This window comes from Myxocyprinus asiaticus, chromosome 16 (genome assembly GCF_019703515.2).
Source record: "Myxocyprinus asiaticus isolate MX2 ecotype Aquarium Trade chromosome 16, UBuf_Myxa_2, whole genome shotgun sequence".
Taxonomy (NCBI): domain Eukaryota; kingdom Metazoa; phylum Chordata; class Actinopteri; order Cypriniformes; family Catostomidae; genus Myxocyprinus; species Myxocyprinus asiaticus.
Window position 1 is genome coordinate 4,955,809 of NC_059359.1, and position 18,557 is coordinate 4,974,365.

Genomic DNA, 18,557 nt, shown 5'->3' on the forward strand with positions numbered 1-18,557 from the left:
GTACTGATAACGGACAAGGATATGTTTTTATGTTAGAAAGGAAATTTTGACAAAGAAAATTATTTTGTTCTTGGTGACATTTGTGAACGAAACTGACATTTTAATTTATGAGTAATCGATTACTCATTTTTTACAAATTACTCCAAAATGCCCATCCCTAGTTTTATTGGGATTTTGTTTGCACAATAAACAGTATCTGGGATTCTTGTAGCCTCTATGTCTGTGCCTGTCACATTAAGGAAGACTAAGAACATTTTAACACAATAAACACATTTAATAAACTGATTTTTAAAAAAAGGTTATCGGCTTTTCCACCAGCTTAGTTAACGGAAAAATCCAATTTCGGTTGACCTTTACCAAAAAGTTTTGGGACGCTTAAAGAATGTTCATGGTTTAATTACAAATTAAGCTTAATAGACAGCATTTGTTGCATATTGTTGATTATCACAAAAGATAATTTCGACTCATCCCTCTTTATTTCAAAGAAAGAAAGAAATCAGTGTTAGAGTAAGGCACTTACAACAGAAGTTAACAGTGCCAGTTTTTGAAGGGTTTAAAAGATAATTATTTATTTTTAATTTTTGTTAAAGCACTTTTATAGATTATTCAGTCACAATGTGTATTATTTGATCTGTTAAGTTTAAACTGTCATTTGGTTGGACTACAGTTTTAAGAGGATGAACTTCTTGATAATGGATGCAATTTGATTTGATGGTTTCTTATCAAATATAAAGATATTTCAACATTATTAAGTGCGACTAAAGTATCCAAATACTGTTTTGGGCCATTGCATATAAAGACTCCATACAGAGGTAGATTCATGCAACAGTGTTCTTTACTCGTCTCACAATATAATGCTCTTTCAAAGTTACATCCCATCAAATGTCTCAGCCAATCAAACCAATATTAAACTAAATGCAGCTATTAAATTCACATCCTGCTTCAATTTGGGAGGAAACTTCTTAGTAAGTCTGTTTTTCATCCATAGTATAAAGTAGTTTAAAAAGTGAATCATTGAAATAATGGCCATTTTAATCATATAAATGGTTTCTGGTACTGGTTGTGGTGGTACATAAGACTAAAAAGATTGGTAAACATTGTTATAAATAACTGTGAAGTAGTGCCACTGAACACACAAGAAGTGTTAGTCTCTGAGCCTGAAATTGTTTCCACGGGAAGAATGCAATGTAAACAGAACTATTAAAATAAACTGTAATATGCAGCATGTTATGAGAAACCATAACAGAATAGCTCATGTCAAAATAAGACAAAGCCCAGAGCAGGAGAACTTGTACTTTTACATTATCTAATTTAAAGACTTAAAATGTACAAATACTGGTATCTCAGGCTGGGCAATATATTATATACTCACAATATATTTGTGGAGATATTAAATCAATAAATTCAATTCACGAGTTTTGAATTCAATAATCAAAAACTGATTCTCGATTCAAAACTCATGAAAAGTAAGCTCTGAAATATCCCACGATCTATACCATGAAGTTTTAATGATACTGAATCTGCATCTTCTATATAAGTTATTATTAACAGTAATACATTAAATGTTATTTAAACAATTCACAAATTCATACTAAACACAACCTGAATGTATTAAAATACACTGAACTGAAAATATATTTAGTGGACTACATGCACGTCCTTACTTTAGTGGTTGTTTCATGTTTTCATTTTCCCTTGTACAGTAAGGAATTTTTCTCCGATACTGACGTTTTCAAGTTTGCATTAAAACAGATGGTCAGTCAAAAAAAATCAAACATTGTATAAATAATATAGATATATATGTGTCTCGTATTGTGTTTTTTTTTTTTTTTTTTTTTTTTATTTAAGCTGTATGCCACTTAAAGTTTATTATTGTCATTGTTAATGATTAATTGATTTTCATTCAAGTTAATGATTGTCAATTAAGGACATTTCTAAACATGTGCAGCCCTAATTAGCACTTCTTTTTTTTAATTTATTTTTTACAGATGTCCCTATGTGACATTTATCCTGTATTAAGTTTAAGTAGAAAATGTATGGAGGTAAAAATGGCTGCGTATGAGTATGTATCGTTATATTATGCTTATAAAGGGAAATTATTAAATGTAATACCTTCTTCATTTAGAGAAAAACAATGTGAAAAAACATCCAGAGTGAAATTTGTTATGATCCTCATTTGTAAGTCACTTTGGATAAAAACATCTGCTAAATGACACTGTAAATACTGTAAATATATATATATATAGCTCTGGAAAACAATGAAGAGACCACTGCAAAATTATCAGTTTCTCTGGATTTACTATTTATAAGTATGTGTTTGAGATTTTTGTTTTATTCTATAAAGTACTGACAACATTTCTCCCAGATTCCAAATAAGAATATTGTCATTTAGAGCATTTATTTGCAGAAAATGACAACTGGTTAAAACAACAAAAATGATGCAGTGTTTTCAGACCTCTAATAATGCAAAGCAAATATGTTCATATTCATTTTTAAACAACACAATACTAATGTTTTAACTTAGGAAGAATTCAATATTTGGTGGAATAACCATGCCACACAGCCAGGTCAATCAAGGTGTGGATGGAGGACAACCGAATCAAGACCCTGTCATGGCCAGCCCAATCTCCAGTCCTGAACCCCATTGAAAACCTCTGGAATGTGATCAAGAGGAAGATTGATGGCACAAGCCATCAAACAAGCCGAGCTGCTTGAATTTTTGCGCCAGGAGTGGCATAAATTCACCCAACAGCAATGTGAAAGACTGGTAGAGAGCATGCCAAGATGCATGAAAGTTGTGATTGAAAATCAGGGTTATTCCACCAAATATTGATTTCTGAACTCTTCCTAAGTTAAAACATTAGTATTGTGTTGTTTAAAAATGAATATGAACTTATTTTCTTTGCATTACTCGAGATCTGAAAACACTGCATATTTTTTGTTATTTTGACCAGTTGTCATTTTCTGCAAATAAATGCTTTAAATGACAATATTTTTATTTGGAATCAGTACTTTGTAGAATAAAACAAAAATGTTAATTTTACTCAAACACATACTTATAAAAATAGTAAATCCAGAGAAACTGATAATTTATCTTAATCTTTTCCAGAGCTGTATATATATATATATATATATATATATATATATATACACACACACACACACACACACACACACACACACACACACACACACACTGAGCACTTTATTAGGAACACCTGTTTGAGTATTTCTGTAACAGCTGATCTCCAGCGATTTTCACACACAACAGACTCTAGAGTTTACTCAGAATGGTGCCAAAAACAAAAAACTGAGCAGCAGTTCTGTGGACAGAAACACCTTGTTTAACACTTGGTGCTAAATAGCATAAATATAAAGAAGCTGCACTCAAATTTTGTGTTTTGATTATCACAGATCTGTAATAAGAATTAAATTATCCCTAGAGTTTGCATGTGTGTGTGCATTAAAACAATTTAAACACAACCTGCGGTATTATCTTTTAGAAAAAAACACATATTTCCTGACTTCAAAATCTTCTCAGTGCTTTCTTTTTAAAGCAACGGTGCCCCTTTAACCCATAAGACAACCTAATCTCTTCTTAAAGGGGGTATAACTGACACATGCCTTTGGGCATACTAATCCTGCGTTATGTGACACATTTTCCACATCAAATATTAAACAGGAATTTGGCTGATCTTCTACCTGTAGCCTATATATATATATGAATATATTTTCAGTTTTCATGGCTAAATAAGGGAGCTTACTAGTCTGCAGCTAATCTTTGAAGTGTACTTATGCCAGTCCAACAAGTTGTGCAACACCGAGGAATTACAGCTGAATTAAAATCAACGCTTTTGGATTTTGTTTATCTGTGCGAGAAAGTCTTCAGTTGGAATGCTGCTGGCCTTGCAAAGAGATACTTTCTGTAATTTGTGGTATCCTCTCAAGGTCATCTTTGTGATGTGTTTGACATTTAAGAAAACATTCTCACGCTATTGAAAAGAAGATACTTGCCACGAAAAATGTAGGTTTGAAGAGGCTTGGCATGCTGCAAATTATACATTTGCTGAGTCATATGCATAACTTTAATGGATTATTCTGTGTTCAGTACGAGTTAAGCCCAATAGACAACATTTGTGGCATAATGCTGATTACCACAAAAAATAATATTGGCTCGTCCCTCCTTTTCCTTAAAAAAAAAAATCTAAAATTGAGGTGCTTCCAAGGCAAGTGAATGGGGCCCATTTTGAATTTAAATGCAGAAATGCGAAGCTTATAATTTTATAAAAGCACTTATATTAATTCTTCTGTTGAAACACATGTATTACTTGAGATGTAAACTTGTTAAAATCATAGTTTTTACAATCATTTTAGGGTTTACAGTGTTACATTGTCATGGCAACAAAGTTGTAAAATTGTATATAACTTTACACAGAAAAGGTTAGCAAGCAGTTTTATCACACTAAAATAATGTTAACACTCATATTGTTTACATCTTGTGGCTATACTTTTGAAACAGAGTATTTTAACATTTATGGATTGGCCCCATTAATTTGAAAACAACTAATGTTATCTCACCTGCATGTTCTCTCTGAGGTCCGTGGCTTCCCGTAGTGGCTGTGCAGCAGTTTTGAAGACTTCATCTACAGACTTGATGAGAAGTATCCTCATGGTGGCGTATTCCCGACCCCGTTTACTCTTGCGGACCGAAAGCCCCCTTTTGTGAGGCTTACCGCCTCCACGCCGATTCGTAATAGCCACATGGACGAAGAGCCAGGCGTGTGGTAACACTTCACCTGTTAGAGACTGAAGGGGAATGTGGCGGAAACCAGGCTGAATGCACTCGAACGGAATGGTGTACTGACCAATAAACTCATCCCCAATGTAGTCATCGTCCAAAACGACAAAGCGCACCATTGCCAGTTCCGGAAGATTAATCTGAAACTCAAAACTCTCATCAAAGATGGGATTGTCGCCATTCTGATGGACCGTTTTAGTCCTTTGCTCTGCGCAATCTGCAGGGATGCCGTGAATTTCAACGTAAACATAGGGATCTACGACATCACCTTTGGCACCTGAGCCTTTGGGTTTGGGAAAGTTTTGTCCACTAATAATCTTTATGTGAAGAAGCTGTGGAGACACACCAGGAACTGAGTCCTTAGTATTGGCACTGAAATAAGACACCTGCTCCCTCATGATGGCTGGGCGTAGTACGTAACCACAGTTGCCGTTTTGTCGAAACCAACCGATATTGAGGTCCATCATGAGACCCGGTGTTTGGTAGTTCATTGCTACTAATTGACAGCCACATTTCCAAAAGTCCTGAGGGTTCATGTTGCTGGAATCAATCCGCATTGGACTGGGATAAACCCTTGCCAGAAACTTCTTGTTGTAGTTAACAAAGTCCCCAGGGAAGTCTGTGGCACACCGACAAGCAAAGACCTCGTTGAAGGAGCAAAGCTCCCAGTGCTTCTGGTTCTGGAAAGCTGTCTGAAAGTCCTTAAACCGGACGGATTTACACAAGGTTACCAAGTCAGACAAGTCCTTGGAGAGCTGAAACCGTTTGGGTTGAGCAACTGTTTGCTGTTCGCCTCCCTCATTGTTCATTCGTTGAGACATTTCCGCGCCTTCATCCTCATCTGTCACCTCACCTTCGGAGCCTGTAAAGTTGCTCGCTAGTTTCTTTCCCTTCAAAAGAATCTTGCCCTTCAATTCCGAGGGGGACGGAAGGTAGTTGTCCTCAATGTTGGGAGGATCTGAGTGAATTTTGTCCCCAAGTATCTTTTTAAGGTGTTGAAACACTACCTTTTGTTGCTGTAAAGAGCAGTGGTTCTCCAAGCACAAGATCAAAGGAAATTCTGATGCCACGAAACCATATTTATTGATGATGTCAATGACACTGCGGAAGACGATCTGTGAGGTCTGTGTATGGCCAGTGTAAATGACTGGTTCATTATCTGGCCCATCCCACACATCAAGTTCCACACTTCTGCAGCCCATCTTTAGGGCACGGATGTACCCGGTTATATCTGATGGACCCCGGAACTGGTCCTCAATCAGATAGGTATTATGGGAAGAGTTGATGTAGTAGTGAGAAAGGGGTTGGTTCATATCTTGGCATACTGTTTTTTGTTCAGGATCAAATATGTGGCAGTCCGGTGACATGAGGTAATTGGTAAATCCATCCAAGGAAAGCCATCCCTTGAGTTGCCCCTCTTTTGAGGGTTCATATTTCTGAATAACTTCTATGCTGATGTCTTCACTCACTTTGGCCATACCTTGTTCTGCCTCCAAAAAAATCATCAAGTCCTTGGTATCGAGAAATTCCTTGTTGCTTGAGAACTGAACCAACAAAAAATAAATCTCTGGTCTTGTGCAGAGGTCATGAAAGACTTCAATGAACTTCTCTTTGGTCACGTTGCAACCTGTTTTATCTTTTGCTTTGTGCAACTCCTTAAACTTGAGCTCTATCTTGACATTTTTCACTCCGGGACTTAACTTTTTGATCAGCTGTATGGCTGAACAAAGACTGATGCATTTTCCGCCAATCACATCGGCTTCGTCGAAGAGGTCGCCCAGCCAGGAGGCACGCATGCTGTCCTGGCTACTCTGAATCATGTTAAGGGTGTGCTTTCCATAAGATATAAGGTACCTGAGTCCCGTCACCCATATATTAGCTACATCCGCTGAATTTGCCACTAAATCGAGTGACTCGTAGTTCTCCCCATAAATAACGGAGAATGCACAATCCTCTGAAATTTGATCCGAAATTCCGTTGGTCCTAAAGGTGTCTGTGTTTTTACCAGTTCGCACCTCTTTAATAGATTTGACATCAATCTTGGCCTTGTCGGATTCTTTTTTGGATGGCTCCCACCGCAAAGACTGCATGTCAGCATCTAGGAGGAAGTAGCGATGGTAGACTCTTGAGTTGGAGCGTACTTTTCTCAGTTCCGAGCCGTCCACCATTGAATTAATGCAGTCGCTTGCACTGCTGATTTTCTTCTCTGTTGGCATGCTACTGAACGACACTGTCTTTTTCCTTTCCTTGCATCGCCTGGAGCCATCCTGGAAAATGAAATAATTAACCATAAGTACTGAACTACTTGACAATTATAACGTGATAAAAATATAAAAGTAAATAAGTAAAAAGTAAAAAAAAAAAAAAAAAAACTTTCTGCAATATGCAATCAAATTTTCAGAAAATTGCAAAATAAAAGGCTAAATTCATGAGCATTTCTTTAGTCAGGATTTTTTATCAACTTTGATGAGTAGAAAAGTGTTTTGGAGAAAAAAAGGTAAAAAGTATGTTTATTTACATGCACAAAGACTTTTTATTAAATATATAAAATTCTATAAAAAAAACATTTGAATTATTTGAAAATAATTATTGATCAGATTTAATAAAAAATGTGACATTTTCTGTGGAGTCTATATAACTTTTGTTACAATTAATAAGATAATGCATAGTTTGTTAATTTTAAAACTTAAAGGGTAAAATGATTAAAAACAACACTGGGCAAGAAAGGCACACGTTTCAGGAAATTGCAAGTCTGATCGCTTAGAAAAGTAATCTCTCTTATACAAATCTATATGATTTCTTGTTAATCGCCAAAAGTTTAAAAATTAGGGTTAAGAGTCAGTTCAAAAACAGACTATGAGAGAAAAAAGAATGAGAATGTACCACTAAAAATCGATATTTTAATAAAGAAAAGTTGTACTGCTCTGATAAAAGAAAAATACATTTTGAGCTATTAACCTATAGTACCACCCCTTGAAAAGCATCAGATTTTAAGAGAATTAAATAAGTTATTTTGATGAGTCTCTGGGTTTCATCATCTGTTCTGGTATGTGCTGTAATGACTAAGCATCAATGTGTCCTTTAATAACACTACAAGCCCAGAGGCAAGACGATATTGAACTAAACTGGGCTTAATTAAGAAAATAATTACAACCGTTTCACAAAGAATGAGCAGTTAAAGTCTTGACTGGAGTAACTATGGCCTAAGAAAAAATAATATAATTTGAAATGTCCCTGGAACTATGACAGATTATCAGTGTTTTTCCTGTTTATTAAATAATACAAAGAGTCTAAATTGCATTATGCACTTTGAGCTAAGAGTTGATTAGTTTAAATGTAACATTGCTGACATATATACCTCGCTGTATCTGTATTTTGTGAACATGTCACTTCTAAATCAGATTACTGCATTCTAAATAAGTGTAGGAGTATCTCGAATGAGCAAGATTTAAGTAAACAATCAAGGTGCCAATTAACTGGAAAAAGAGATTTAAAGAATCAAAGGTATATGCACCTGTAAAAGAAAACCTGCATATTCAACAGAATGAGCTGAACCGAAAGTAATGTAATGGCTCATTTTGTTCAGTGTAAACTTAACCACGACTCAATCTAATGAGATCATAATGGCTTGACAACATGTCAGGTAGTCATTGGGATTTTAACATTGTGAAATAGGGCTTGGCGTTATGATGATCTGCGAAATAGTTGAAATACGTCAATCTGTAGAAATGTTTCTACACTGTTTATACCAAGGTAGGCAAATTTAACTGCTTCCAATGTGGCTCATCCAATCAGAATTTAGAGTCGGAACTATTGATTTTACAATATTAGTTAAATCAACTGTTACATAATGTGAAGCTGTTTTTGCCAGAAAACCTTACTAACCAAATAGGCAAATTAATTGAATACTGTTTGGCCATTTTGAGTCAGTAAGGGTGCTTTTACATTTGCTTCGACTGCTTGGACCAAACGAGTTTGTTTCCTCCCCCCTCCCACTGCATCATATTATGTCTATGTGGTCTGAACCATGCACCAATTTTGTCCTTAATGTGAGTACAAGAGGCAGCTGTTTACCCCTGTAACTAGGTAACAACTAAAGAAGACATCAGCTTTGCTGTGTTATTGAAGTATTTATCTCTTTGCATTTACCTCCAAAACTTTACACGCACAGAGTGACACGTGTTTGTCTGCTACTGATGCATTGAAAGTGCAATGATGTGAAGAATGCTCACGTTTGTCTGCCGTGAGCCCACGATGCATTGCAAGAGATGTGAAGAATGTGAGCTGCTCTATGAAGAGGATTTATTTGGAGACAAGCAGGTATAAGAAATACATTATACCACAATAATTGCGACCGGGAGTCTGCAAAGGTGCAAATTATATGTCATCACAAGCGATTCACTTTCGTGATTTGTTATGATTGCGTTCACATCAGCACACAGTACTGGAGTTCACATTAACTGTACCCCAGACCACCTTTTCAAGTGGACTTGGTTGCAGTTCGCAGGTGCACACCTAACTCTGACGTCATTCGAACCCGGCACCCTAAGTTACATTTCTCTTATATCAGTTACTAAATCTACAGACAGAGTTGTCAATTACAGTTTTTGTTTTCAGATATTTTTAGGGACTTTTGTGTAAGTATGGTGTAAAATAAGTGCTCATTTCATTTGAGCAATTTTGTGTGCATCTCTTTGGCTGTTATTAAATTGTATTATTCTATAATGTCATTAAATTTGCTATCCTGCTCTGATATTACAGCTGAGTGGAATGTGTCTCCCATTCTCCCAACATTTCCTGAACATCTCTGTCATTGAAGCGCTCCACCTGCTCAGGTTATAGGAAGTCCCGCTGTCCCATGGTAACCCTGTGTCCCCTAAGAGTTCAGGCCAGAGTCTGGCCGGCACCCATGGGCCTGTCTCTCAGTATGATGTGGAGCAGGCGCTGCAGCACTTACTGAGAGTAATGGCCAATGTAAATGTCCACTGGAAATTTATTCTAGCCGGGTCAAAGGAAATTTGCCTTCCTGTATAAAAGAACTAAGCTTTAGAGGTGAACCCAATGTACTTGTAGGGAATAAGCCCTCAGTAAGCATAAAATGTCAATGTAATTTCTGAAAAATGAAACCTTTTTCAAACATTGCATTTCCCAAAGCCATCTTCAATATAGATCATTTGGTAACATTTTACATAAAGTTCTATTTGTTAACATTTGTAAATGCATAGGTATCAGGAACTAACAATGAACAATATTTGTTTTTTCTGCATATATTAAACTTTGTTAATGTTCATTTATAAAGATACAATTGTTCATTGTTAATTTGTGTTAGTTCAAAATGCATTAACTAATGTTAACATATACGTGCAACTTTTAATTGTAAAAATGTATTAGAATATGTTACAATTAACATTAACCCTGAAAGATTAATAAGTGCTGAAAATGTATTATTAATGTTTAGTTAATTTCAACTAATTTAGTTAACTAATGTTAAAGAATACAACCTTATTGTAAAGTGTTATAATAATTCTGATCATTTATCAACAGTTGTCCCACACCTTATTGCTTAAGTTATGGAAAATATCAAAATATTAAATTTAGTCTGAAAATCTGTATACAGGAAATGTTAGCCTCCGTCACTTATTGCATCTTTTTTCCATGCAGTGAAAGTGAATGGTGACTGAGGCTAACATTTTTGCCTAACTCCTATGCTCCATAGAAGAAAGAAACTTATACGGTTTATAACAACATGAGGGTGAGTAAATAATGACAGAATTTAATTCTGTGGGTGAGTGATGTCCCTTAATTTTGGACACTATATCCACTACATGCATCTAATTATGCCCAAAAAAGTTTTCTTTTGGACGCAAGGAAGTATTTATTCAAAGACAAGAAGCCTGGAGGCCTGGAAAACTGGTCAGCTGTTACATAATACACATTCCTTAAATCTTATGAAAAACCTTGAAGACCTTTGAGGAATTAGTTGAAATATTATCTTAAGCTTTAAGCTTCTCTCCTCACTGCTTATTGACTGAATAGACGAAGGGTTTTCAAACGTTTTCATGCCAAGGACCCACAAAGTATGCTGATCCACATACATTGGACCCACATTCGTATGTGAATTTTGTGATCCATCACAAAACATTTTAGACCCCATTTAGACCTGTATTTAGGGCTGACCAAATGTGATCGGATCACCTGAAACGCATCTTAATACCAGGTGGAAACGGGGTCATAGATGTGCAAACCTGAAGAGAAACTTTTTAAACTCAATTAAAATGTATTTGTAAAGCATTTTTCACAAAAAATATTGTTCCAAAGCAGCTTTACAAAGAATAGTTGCTTTCAACCCTCTAAAGGCAACAGTGGCGAGGAGAAACTATGATTGTCAACAAGATTTTTTTTCATAATAATACTGACTTCAAACTAGGGATGCATATGAAAACATATGAAAATGTTTGGCCGATACCGATTTTAACAAAAAATATAAGCCGATAACAATACCAATATTTACCTTATTTTGCCATCAGATCACTGTTTTACTTTGAAGTTAAGCTTTAAAAATGTACAAAAAGGTACAAAAGCTTTTTCACTGTTCTTACAATAAATATTTTTTTTTGATTGTTGGATCTGTTGAACACATGTCAGGCCAAAATTTTAAAGAGAGCTGCAGTGAAAGATACATAAAAAGATAAAATTAAAACATACCAAAATTTACTAAATATTTTAACATGGTGATTGATATAAAAAAAGTTTCTTTTGTACTTCTAAAAAAAATTTGCACTTCTGTTTTTGCAGTTTAAAACGCAGCCTTTAAAGGTTTAGAGTTCACACAAAGCCATATTGCAATTTCAATCTTAATTCAATCAATCATGCAGCATTAACGGATTTCAAAGTCAAAGTCCACTGGTTTCAAAGCATTTTGGATGGTTTCTCTCATCATGTAGCCTATGGGTAAGTGCCTCTTTCAGAACTTTCTCATCCATTAATGGATTTTTTCCACATTAACGTGAGAACGAGAAAAATGTAAAAAATAAATATAACATATTCTTATGAAGCCAACCCTTCTACATATTGTGGCTATTATTATTTCTGGACTGTGCATTTGAGTTTTTCCAAAGTGTGTTAGTAATTATTTATAAATCAACCATCAGTTTTTTATATCGGCGTTTTCATGCTTATTACTGATATGCCGATGGTTTTAATTTGGTCAATAATTGGCCGATAAATATCGGCAGCCGATACATCGGTGCATCCCTATTTATAACCTTTATTTTGAAAACAGAATGAAACAGTAATAATGTCAAATTCTGTAAATGTTGGCTTTCTAATTTTGTCTAACACATTTTTTGCACTTTCGCTTTTCTCTGAAATTGTTCACAGACCCCCTCGCACCTCCTTGTGTCTCTCTGGGGGGTCCCAGCACCAAAGTTTGCACCAAATGTCTGAACTTGACAAATACACATTTTTAGACAATGATAAAAAATAATGTCACAATTGACAAAGCATCCGCTCACATCTACAACCGATAGAAGCCTTTGACAAGATCAATCAGGAGATTACAAACTATTATCTGGGGCTGAAATTGCTAAAAGTCTCGTCAAACAGCACTCAAAACAGATAAAGGAAGATCTTGCCCAATTTTTATGAATAGAATAGTTCATCATTTACTTGGAGGCTATTCTGCTTAACATCTCCTTTTGTGTTTCATGGAAGGACAGTCGTACAGGTTTGTGACGAAATGAGGGTGAGTAAATGATGACAGAATTTTCCTTTCTGGGTGTACTATCCCTTTAAATTTCAGGCTGTTTCTCTCACAAAGCTATTGAATGACTTTAGAAGACTTAAAATATGCCACATGAGTGATAGACTACTTTCATGGTGCTTTGTGGTGCTTTTTTAAAGCTTGGCCATATAAATCATCATCCACTTTCATTGTATGGAAAAGAGCACCTAAGACATTCTGCCCAATATCTCCTTTTGTTTTTCACAGAAGTATTAAAATAATATGGGTTTGAAACTGCATGAAGTAAATGATGACAGAATTTTCAATTTTGGGTAAAATATCCCTTTAAATTTCATACTGTTCCTTGCACACAGCTATAAAATGACTTTGTAAGACTTGGAATATACCAATACACCATGTTATTCCCGGCATAATTTAGAAAAGACTACAGGACTTTGAACTTGAAGGAAACTCCTACACTATTTGCCTAGTCTTTCCAAAAGAAAATAAGAAAGAAAAATCCAGAAGCTCTTAGGAAAAGCCGGACCACATGATAAATATAATCCGTTTGATCTGGGGAACAATGCAGAAAGTCCCGTCTGTCTGAGAAGTGGTTTAAGAAGTGTTGACTTTTAGGTGTGGCCACACGTCGTCATGTCTTCTAGGCAATGCATCCTTCCCCAGGATATCCTTACGGCATGTCGGGGAAGCCCTTCTGTCCCCCGGCTACAAAAACAATACTGTAAAACCCCCTCAGTGTCTAAACAGCAGTTTTATTGTTTTCATAAAAGTCTATTTCAGGCAAGTTACATAATGGCCTCTTTTCAATCCCTGCTGGGGTCAGGTCAGACATTTCACTCAGTTTTAATGCACACGATTTGATTAATGCTCATATGAACAGCGACGTTAAATATTCTGAAGTAGAGCCCGACTGATATGGGATTTTTGAGACCGATACTGAGAAAATAAAGAATAAATAAAAATACAATAAATAGCTAAATAAACATCAGTACTGTATGTTTAGTATCAGTCAATGGCTGACCATTTAAATAAAAAATAAATTAAAATTATAGCTAAATAAAAATCAGTACTGTATGTTTAGTATCAGTCAATGGCTGACCATTTAAATAAAAAATAAATTAAAATGATAGCTAAATAAAAATCAGTACTGTATGTTTAGTATCAGTCAATGGCTGACCATTTAAATAAAGAATAAGTCAAGTCATTTTTATTTGTTTAGCGCCTTTCACAACACACATAGTTTCAAAGTGGCTTTACAGAAACTCATGCATTAACAGAAAATAAAACTGTAATATCTATGTCTTAAGAGTCATCATTGTGTAGTTTGATAAAATGCGATTGTGAATTCTGTTTAAAAATAAGTAATTAAATAATAATTGTATTTAGAAACCCAGTGAGCAAGCCGAACAAATAAATTCAAATAAAATAAATAGCTAAATAAACATCAGTAGTACTGTTTAATATCAGTCAAATGCTGACCATTGTAATACTGCCAGTCAGTTAGGGGCAGGTTGTAAAACAAGAAGCACTTACACCTGCCGAGTCAAGAGATAAACAGTGGCAGCGGTGTTACACCGTATTCTGCTATACAAGTTCAGGGGAAACTTTCTGTTAAAAAAAGTTAGTTCTGTTACTTTAACGAAAATATAAAAAAATGAAAGCGACTCCATGGGAATTCGCCTCAAGTGCAATTTTATTCAATAAAGTGTTTCAAATCACGTTACTAATAAAGCTGTTTGCCACTCATTTTGTGGTCGGTTCCCCGAAACACATACGGAGATAAATGCGCACACATGTTATTTGAGGGATTAGAGCAAATGAGGGACAAAGTTTGTCACGGTCCTGTCACTCTGTCAGTTTGGGTTTTTGTCTGACAGGACCGTGGCATCATCGTCCCATGTCTGTCTTGTGTTTCATTGTCTGTCTTTGTGTGAGATCTGTCTTTGTCCGGATCCCAACACAGATCAAATCCGAACCAGACAGGAAGTCAGGATCCAGACACCATGCTCCTGACATGAAACAAGACCGAAGAGCGCACAGCAGGGAATTCAACCGAAACCGTGCGCTCTTCGGTCTGTCTTGTTTCATTTCCGGAGCATGGTGTCTGGATCCTGACTTGCTGTCTGGTTCGGTTTCGGTCTGTGTCGGTATCTGGACACTCCATGTTCCATGTTCTGTCTGTTACTGATGTGAATGTATCGTGCTTATTTCATTTAGGCAGCATGCACTTACATCAATAGTTTACGTCTGTCTCTCGTTAACACAGGTGCGCCTCGCGTTGCGCTGTGCGCCCAGGTCGCGGGCTGTCTTGTGCTTTATGTCTGGAGCATGGTGTCTGGATTCTGACTTCCCTGTCTGGTTTAGTTTCGGTCTGTGTCACTATCCACACACTCATGCTCCATGTTCTGTGTCTGTCTCTCGTGACCATGGACGCGTGTTGCGCTCGCATTGTGCTTGCCGGTGTCTTCACGTTGTGCTGAGGTTTGGTCACTTCGGTCTGAGATTTCGGGTTTGTGTGTGGCCGAACTCTCGCACAGGTGTTCTGTCTTGTTTTTGTCACCTGTTGCATGCATCGCATGGCATTTGCCTCGCAATGTACGCTCAGGTTTCGTTTAGTGTAAGAATGCGTAACATCGCTTTGTTTGGCGTTGCTACGCATTCTCTTGTCTTGTTTGACAGTTGGCATGAGCGTATATTGCCTTATTGTCTTGGCGATGAGCGCTCATGACATTTGGGTGTTTTGTTGTCTTGTAAGAGCACGTGGCTTTGTTTTGTTTCTGTATCGCAGCGTGTCTCTCTGTCTTACGTCATACCCCTCCTACTTGTTTGCTTATTATTAGTTCATTTGCCTCACCTGCCCCTGTTAACCCGTCTAATTTCTCTCCCTATTTTAGCCTCCTCATGTGTGCTGTCCAGTGCCAGTTTGTCTTGTTTGTTCCCTTATGTCGTTCCTGTTTGTTGGTCCTGTTTCATCCCAGCTCGGTCTGGTCGGTCCTGTGCCCCGTTCTCCTCTGCCCCATCCTGGATTGTCTGTTTCCCCTACTGGGTAGTTTATGTTTGTTTTTCCCCCCTTGTGGCAGTTTATGTTGGATTTTGCCTTTGTTTTTGTTTAAATAAATCCCCTTATTTTCTACTCTGCGTTTGGGTCCTGTTCTTCTCTGCTGATTCGTGACAAAAGTTATTAAGATAATCCAACAGAGGGATTTGGGGATTTTTGCCCACAAAATTTGCTCTGTGTTGGTCTGATAAGGGACTGTTCTCCACTCTCACCTGATTATAAGTCCCTAATGGATTGAAATGCATTTTTTCTGGCTAACTGCACTGTTCCGAACTGTGTGTCCCTCGGAGATATCCACTGGGGAGACACTATTCATCCACTACTCTTCAATATGTCACTTTTTATGATTACACTGCAGTACAGATTGTATTGCTTTACTGAGAAAAAGAATGACATCGGCTGGCTTTTAATATACTCAACACATTACTCAGAAAAACATGACAACATCCCGGTAATAACGTTTTAAAAGCCTCTTCGCAAACTCCGCCATGATAAATATAGTGGTCCCAGATTTGGAGAAGATAAAGCCAGAAACACTTGTTAAAGGGAGAAATTTACTTCAATAAACTGGTGTGCTATGGCCCACAGGCCTTCACCAGGGTTAACAGGGTTAAAACAGAACCAATTCAGAGCAGTTATTAAAATACAAGAGTAAGATCCAGCCAATGAAATAGACAAGACAACATCATACACCAATCAGGACACACCAATCTCAATTGCACCAATCACAGAATGCATTGCGACGACCTCAATTGATGGCTGTGAAATGTCAATTATAAATCAATTTTTCATTCATTCAATACCTAAAACTGTGCAAGAAAACGGCGCAAGATACTTAAAAATTGACTGTTTTACCAGTACTTTGATGTGCTATGTATACGCTTATTATAGTATCATGTTGTTAGCTCAACAACATACTATTGATAAACTCTACTGGGATAAATTGCGAGTCGAATATCCTGTGCACTTCACGTGAGTAAAGTTACAAATTAGTCACTTATGGGGTTCAATTTCAGTTATGATGCTGCTTTAGGGACTGTATGAACATACACCTGTATTAATGTCCCCTAAGAAGGCAGTTGTCTATGTACAGGATTTGGGGAGTAACGGAATACATGTAATGGGATTACGTATTTAAAATAAAAAATATTAGTAACTGTATTCCAATACAGTAACAATTGAAATAGTTGGTAATCAGAATACAGTAACATTCCAAAAGTATTTTGATTACTGAAGAGATTACTCTGCGTTTTTTTGTTATTTGTTTCATTTAATATTAGGTCTATTCAGTTGGAAAACATTTATCCATATGCTGAAAATGATGCGATCCCAGAAGCGTTTGAACAGCGGTGAAACACTTTCTCATAATGTATTCATATGTGCAGATTATGAGGGTGCTTTCACACTGTTATGAATGCAAAGGTGGATATGACGCCATTGAGGATAGAGACAATCCACATACAATCAGAAATTTTTGTTGTTGTGTAACCTCTGTGGGGATGATTTTCTCCCCCGAGACACGGGCAGAGACCGAGGAATCCTCCTCCACAGGAATTGGGCAACAGTACAGGCGAAGGCGATTACGTGCGAAGCAGAAGGTAACCACACTTCTGAAAACAAAACAGCAGCAAGCTCCAACTTCACAAGAGAGCACAGTTAACACTTGACAGCAAACTTTCACATTGACACTCACAGTAACAATAACTATGATCCGACATCAGACATAACACACGAGGGGATTTAAATAAGCAGGGAATCAAACAAGGGTCAGGTGCCACTCGCAGCTGAAGGTTGTACCATCAGAGTTCCCATGGAAACAATCAGGGTTCCCATGGAAATGCTGATTCAGCATGCCAGCAGCACCTGAAATAGTTGAGGGCAAAATGTAAACACACTTTGACAAAAACAGACAAGGGAGGATGATGCCACGGCAACCCACACAAAAGCATGAACACAAAACACAAGACAGACAGGGGACGATGATGTCATGGACCTCGTCAGACAAAACCCATCCTGACAGGTTGACAGGACCATAACATCACCAGAGAGCGCACGGTGGTAACACGCGCACGGTGGTCCCAAACAACCAGACCCATGCACTCACACAAAAGGGGTACACAAAACACTGAGGCAGGCCGATACTCTCACGGTCCCATCAGGCAGAACCCCCAGAACCCCAGACCGTGACAATTCCATAAACAATTTGATTTTTAGCAGTCTCTGATAATTTTTTTCATCAAAATGGTGTCTAAATAAATAAATTCATTAAAACTTTGATCAAATGAAAAACACACATTTGAGTTATTTTTGTAAAATAAAGTGCTGTATAACACAGCATTTCAGATGTGATATATTGCTTAAATATAATACAAATACTATTGATTTATTATTATTAGTAGTAGTAGTAGTAGTAGTAGTAGTAGTATTACAGTGAATATTACTTAACTATACAGTAGTGATATATTTCTGTTGTACTTTTTTCCATTTAAATTGCGCTTTTATTTTGGCGGAAGATTTTATTTTGGATGTGAAGCCCTTTTTTTGTGTGTGTGCAGAGCTTCTCACCTCTGCAGGTCACTATGTGAAACAATGTGATTATTAAACAGCAAAAGGCCGCTTTTTTATCAAATAAATATGTCATTTCTGTGCCTCGCTCTACAAAGTAAATTAGCGCTCTGCTCGCTGTCATCTGCTACAAACAGAACGCTCAACACTCATGATGGTGTTTTCCATGTATGAGCCAAGGAACTCTAAAAGGTATGAGCAACCAGTTTCAGCACAACATTCACTTTGAAGTGTGCAGCACACACAAACTATATATTGATCTCATTAAATCTCAGCTTTTGAAGTTTAATAATCACACTAGGATCACTAATGTCAAGTCATTTTTATTTGAATAGCGCTTTTCACAACACACATCATTTAAAAGCAGCTTTACAGAAAATCATGCTTTAACA

At 36.8% G+C, this 18,557-nt stretch overlaps 1 protein-coding gene across 1 annotated transcript in view; it reads right to left on the reverse strand.

Annotated features, from left to right (window-relative positions):
* Positions 1–18,557, reverse strand: part of LOC127454122 (inactive phospholipase C-like protein 2) — a 78,273-nt gene that overhangs the window by 42,849 nt on the left and 16,867 nt on the right. Inside the window, exon 2 of the mRNA XM_051721097.1 lies at positions 4,579–7,065. Within this exon, the coding sequence (XP_051577057.1) occupies positions 4,579–7,065 (2,487 nt within the window). The remainder of the gene's footprint in view (positions 1–4,578; positions 7,066–18,557) is intronic.